General features: G+C 43.3%; 1 protein-coding gene across 2 annotated transcripts in view; it reads left to right on the top strand.

The window, feature by feature from the left end:
- Nucleotides 1-5,682, top strand: part of Fbxo42 (F-box protein 42) — a 66,255-nt gene that overhangs the window by 19,208 nt on the left and 41,365 nt on the right. Inside the window, exon 2 of one of the 2 annotated variants that reach the window (XM_005352907.2) lies at nucleotides 4,917-5,182. In XM_005352907.2, the coding sequence (XP_005352964.1) occupies nucleotides 4,933-5,182 (250 nt within the window). In that variant the 5' untranslated portion in view covers nucleotides 4,917-4,932. Of the gene's footprint in view, nucleotides 1-4,911; nucleotides 5,183-5,682 lie in introns of both variants that reach the window. The other variant, XM_013348446.2, reaches the window with a different exon arrangement.

Raw genomic sequence — 5,682 nt, 5'->3', positions numbered from 1 at the left:
GCCTCCCGAGTGCTGGGATTAAAGGCATGCGCCACCACCGCACCCCTGCTTGTTCTTTGGAGCAGGTAGGGGAGATAGGAGAGAAACGTGTGGGAACTGTCTCTTTCCTTCTACTATGTGGGTTCTGGGGATTGGACTGAGGTCATCAAGCTTGGGGTAAAGTGTCTACCCATTGAACCATCTCACTTACCTTTCAATCTTGTCTGAGACAGGGCCTCCCATCGAAGCTGGAATTCAGTGGTGCAACTAGTATGGCCAGTTAGCAACCTCTTGGCAAATAAAACTGGCATTCTCAAAAACAAACAAAAAACCCAACAACAAACAAATAAAAAACTCTTCTGGTGTAGGAGTTCCTTCTGTTTGTGTGTTGCTTTCATTGGTTGATGAATAAAGAAACTGCCTTGGCCTAGTTGATAGGACAGAACTTAGGTAGGCAGGGAAGACAGAACTGAAGGCTGGGAGGAAGAAAGCAGAGTCAGGAGAGCTGCCAGAGTCAGACATGCCGAATCTTTCCCGGTAAGACACTGCCACGTGGCGATGTACAGATTAATAGAAATGGGTTAAATCAAGATGTAAGAGTTAGTCAATAAGAGGCTAGAGATAATGGGCCAAGCAGTGATTTAATACAATTTCTGTGTGATTATTTTGGGGCTAAGGCGCCCGGGAAGAACAAGCGGGCTCTCTCCTTATTACACTCTTTCTGCTCCCCTCTTTAAACTTCAGAATTTAAGGAGCATAAACCCATATTATTTTTGTCCAGCAGACTACTGGTACTCAGTGATGTACGGGGCGGGGGGGATTTGCTGTCGTGTGACTCAGTTCTGTTGTAAAGTGATGCGAGGTCAGCATACAGGTGCTCCGAGTGTGTAATAGTCTGAATGTAATCGGCCCCCCCATAAGCTCATGGGGAGTGTCACTATTAGGAGGTGTGGCCTTGTTGGAGGAAGTGTGTCACTGTGGGGGTGGGCTTTGAGGTAAAGTCTCATAATATGCTCAAGGCATGCCCAGTGTCTCAGTTCACTTCCCGCTGCCTTTGGATCAAGATGTAGAATTCTCAGCACCTTCTACAACACCATGTCTGCCTGCACACTGCCACGCTCCCTGCCAGGATGACTGAACCTCTGAAACTGACACCTCAATGAAATGTTTCCGGTCATGGTATCTCTTCACAGAAATGGAAACTCTTACGTTCTGGGCGAAGTATCTAGAAACCTCATGCTCACTGGGATGCCCCATGGAAGGCAAAGAAGCCCAGTTAAACAGCCCATCTTCGAGGTCTAGGTCTGTTGCGTTGACTTGAGATTGTGAGTTTTCCCCAAGACCCCTGACTTTGGGGAAGTGAAGAGCTCTGACACTGGTGAGGATGAGCTCTTGTTTTTGTAAATAGCTTCATGAAAACACATTCCTTGAGTTAATGCATTTACGTGGGAAATGCTTTAGGCCAAATGAAAACAAAACAAAATTCAGAGCATTAAAAACTGCCTCTGTGTCCTCGGGGGTTGTGAGTGCTTGGTGGAGGAAGTGAAAAGGAAGCACTGTGTGAATTGGTGCAGGCATGCAGTACCAAGGAGAGGCACCTGGCACCTGTGTCAGGGCAGAGCTAGCAAGCCTTTAAGGCATGGCACTGATGCTTCCCTTAACCATATGAAGGTTGACACTGAAATCTTCTTAAAACTTACAGAGGCCGTGGGAATGCTGCTGCACAGATTTGCTAATTGTGCTTTTAGGAGATTTGGACAGGAGATAAATTGTTTACTCTTGTATGAGAAAAATGGAAATGGAAATGACCTTCTATAGCCTCTGGTTCAGTTGTTCTGAAGCCGATCTGGACTCACTGTCAGTGTTGTGCCGGGGCTGGAAGATGTATCTGAAGTAGATATGGAAAATTGCCTCACCCAGTGAAAAAGTCTTTTTCTTGGACTTTTTTCTTTGGTGAGTTTAGGGTAGAGTGACGTCAATGTAGCTCAGTAAATTAGAGAAAGGAATCAGTTGTGTGCATGTAGAAATGAAAACAGGAACAAAACTCTTTAGGAACTTAGGGGACTGGTGAGGGGGTGAGAATGGGAGTCGTAGGGGAAGCAGTAAGCTCAGTACATCATGTGCCTTACACCTTATAATTCTAACATTTGGAAAGCTGAGGCAGGAGGATAACTGTGAGTTCAAAGAGAGTCTGGGCTACAGGATGTCTCAAAAAAAAAAAAAAGCAAGCAATAGGACCTAAAGATGGCTCAGAAGCACTCTTTTAATGCCTTTAATCCCAGTACTTGGGAGGCAGAGAGGCAAGTGGATCTATGAGTTCAAGGCTAGCTTGATCTATAGAGTGAATCCCATAATAGCCAGGGCTTTTATACAGAGAAGTCCCATCTCAAAAAACCAAGACCCCCTCCCAATAGAAAGAAAATAAAAAAGCTATATTCCTTGTGAAAAATTCAACTACATTGTTTGCCTCTTTGAAGTTTGCCAGAGCTTTGCTGTAAGTTTTCTTGGAGTGGTCCCTAGCCAGTGCCTTAGCCAAGGAGCTATACAGGAGCTTCACCCTGTCCATCCTTCACCAGACTCTTCTAACGAGCTGTCTCAGTAAGGTCTGTGAGACAGGCCTGGTAAGCTTGGCATCATGATCTATGTCTCCTCTTATTGAGCCCTGCTCTCCCATATCCCTTAGAAAATTTACTCACCACTAAACCTTTTCGGTCATAATTCTATTTAGTATCTTCTCCTTTTAGTCTAACTGGGACACAATTCTCTTTTTGAGACAGGGTCTCACTGGGTCGTCCTGGCTGGCCTTAGCTCACAGGTTCCTCCTGCCTCTTCACCTCTCAAGTATTGGGATTAAAGGTGTGAACCACTACACCTGTTCTTATATAAATGACATTTCCTTAATTTTACTGTTTTTACCTTAGGCTTTATATATGCAAGTGATTTATTTGCCTTTGTGCATGATACAGAATTTTCTTTTTAGAAATTTCTGGGAATAGAGTTATGCACAAAAGGAAATGTAAACTGTCTACTCTCTCCACTAGAGATAACTACTAGCAAGAGCATATTCTGAGCAGCTCTCGTGAGTGCACGAATATTTAGCCCATGAGTTTTTCACAGAACACTCCTGTTCCCAATTAGGAACAGAATATTACCAGCACTTTTGGAACTTTGAGTGTTAATCATTGTTCTCGCTTATAATAGCACAAATTAGCTTTGAATTTACATAAATAGTCATGTAGTATGCATTCTACCCTCTTTGCTGAGTGTTGCTTGTGAGACATGTGTATGTGACATGTACCTGTCATTTTTGACTTCATGGGTTTCCATTGTGAATGACAGTTCACACTATTGATTCTATTGATTCTATTGATTCTATTGATTCTATTTATTTATTTATTTATTTATTTATTTATTTAGTATACAGTAGTCTGTCTGCATATGTCCCTGCAGGCCAGAAGAGGGCACCATATTTCATTACAGATGGTTGTGAGCCACCATGTGGTTGCTGGGAATTGAACTCAGGACCTTTGGAAGTGTAGCCAGTGCTCTTAACCATCTCTCCAGCCCTTGATTCTCTTGTTAGGCATTTGGGTTTTTATTTTTATTGCCTAGATTTGTCGTATTTTCTATTGTCCATATTGCTTTATAGTTTGCAGTTTAGCCAATTAAGCCTGTCACTTTCCTCTAATTAAATTGTCCTGTGTAAGGTCAAGCATTCTAAGCATGCACTTTACTGTTGTTGTTGTTTTGTTTTGTTTTGTTTTTTTTCGAGACAGGGTTTCTCTGTAGCTTTGGCACCTGTCCTGGAACTAGCTCTTGTAGACCAGGCTGGTCTCGAACTCACAGAGATCCGCCTGCCTCTGCCTCCCGAGTGCTGGGATTAAAGGCGTGCGCCACCATCGCCCGTGTACTTTACTGTTGAACCATACCCCCTTTCAAACTGATACCCCCCACACACACACACACACCAGGTCTCATTCTGTACTTTAGGCTAGTCTGCTGGGACACAGGTGTCTGCCACTGTACCTGTCTTAAAGCTTCTGGGATTTTTTTGGTTTGGTTTGTTTGGCTTGGTTTTTTTGAGACATGGTTTCTTTGTGTAGCCCTGTTTGTCCTAGAACTCACTCTGTAGACCAGGCTGGTCTCCAACTCAGATATTCACCTGACTCTGCCTCCCAAGTGTTGGAATTAAAGATGTGCACTTCAACCCCAGCTTAAATTGCTGTTTCTTAACTCAGATCTTCCCAGTGTTCGTCTGTTCTTTTGTAGAACGCAGTTAGTTTTTCCTTTTCAGTGGGAGTTTTGGGGTCATTGAATGTTCCTTGAATCATGTATTAGTCAGATCTAAAAGAGTTAAAGAAATTATGAAAGAACAGGTTTTCCAAGTTGTTTTTTCTTTTGTTTGTTTGAAATGGGGTCTTACCATGTAGTTTTGTTGGCCTGGAACTCACTATGTAGGATTAAAGGTGTTACCATGCCACTTTTGGTGGTGGGTTTTTTTCTTTTGTTTTTAAGGTGATTTTTAATGTGTTTGAGTGTTCACCTGCATGTGTGGTCTGTGTACCAACACATGTACGCGGTTTTCATAGAGGCCAGAAGATGGTGCTGGGCCCTGAAATTGGAGTTCAGGGTATTGTGAGCCACTTTATAGTGCTGGGAACCAAACCTGGGCCTTGTGTGTGGAGTGCTTTTAACTCTGAGCCTTCTCCCTAGCCCCAGTTTCCTTTTTTTAAGGTTACACTAGAACTTGAGGAAGGAGAATGTGATGATGAACTTGGCATTTGACCTCTGTCGAATTAAGGTGGTTTCATCTAGTGTGAGGACGTGCTGGAGCAATTTCATGGTGTGTAGGAAGTAATCCACAAGCCACTTGGGTGCTCAGTTGCTTCTGTGCTTCTGAAAGTTGTTCCCTAATACTTATTTCTTACCCAGTACAGCTTCAAGTGGGATGTCATGGCCAGCTCCTCGGACAGTGAGGATGACAGTTTCATGGCTGTGGACCAAGAAGAAACTGTACTGGAAGGAACAATGGAGCAAGAAGAGGAATCCCACCCAGTGTTGGAAGTTGAAGAGACAAGACATAATAGATCCATGTCTGAGCTGCCAGAAGAAGTTTTGGAGTATATCCTGTCCTTCCTTTCACCGTATCAGGAGCATAAAACTGCAGCTCTGGTCTGCAAACAGTGGTATCGGCTTATCAAAGGTACTATGGGAAAGACAGGTTCTTTCAAGTGTATGTGTGTGTGTGTCTGTGTATATACTACATGTGTGCAAGTATCCATGGAGGCCAGAAGAGGGCATCAGATGCCTTGGATCTTGAGTTATAGAAGGCTTTGAGCCACCTAATGTGGGAGCTGGGTTTGAACTTAGTCCACTGGAAGAGCTGCAAGAGTTCCTAACTGCAAAGCCCTGGTTATGTCAGCTATTATTGAGTAACTTAGTTTTAGACTCCCCCCTTTTTTTATTATTACTATTACTATATTTTTCGAGATAGGGTTTCTTTGTAGTTTTGGAGAATGTCCAGGAACTAGTTCTTGTAGACCAGGCTGGCCTCAAACTCACAGAGATCCACCTGTCTCTGCCTCCTGAGTTCTGGGATTAAAGGCGTGCGCCACCACTGCCTGGGTTTGACTCCCCCTTTTTAAATTTATTTTTATTAATTGAAAACTTATACAATATATTCTAATCATGATTTCCCCTCTA

The sequence above is a fragment of the Microtus ochrogaster genome, chromosome 10 (assembly GCF_000317375.1).
Source record: "Microtus ochrogaster isolate Prairie Vole_2 chromosome 10, MicOch1.0, whole genome shotgun sequence".
Lineage (NCBI taxonomy): Eukaryota > Metazoa > Chordata > Mammalia > Rodentia > Cricetidae > Microtus > Microtus ochrogaster.
The sequence above is the reverse complement of the archived record's forward strand: the minus strand, read 5'-3'. Positions and strand labels throughout refer to the sequence as shown.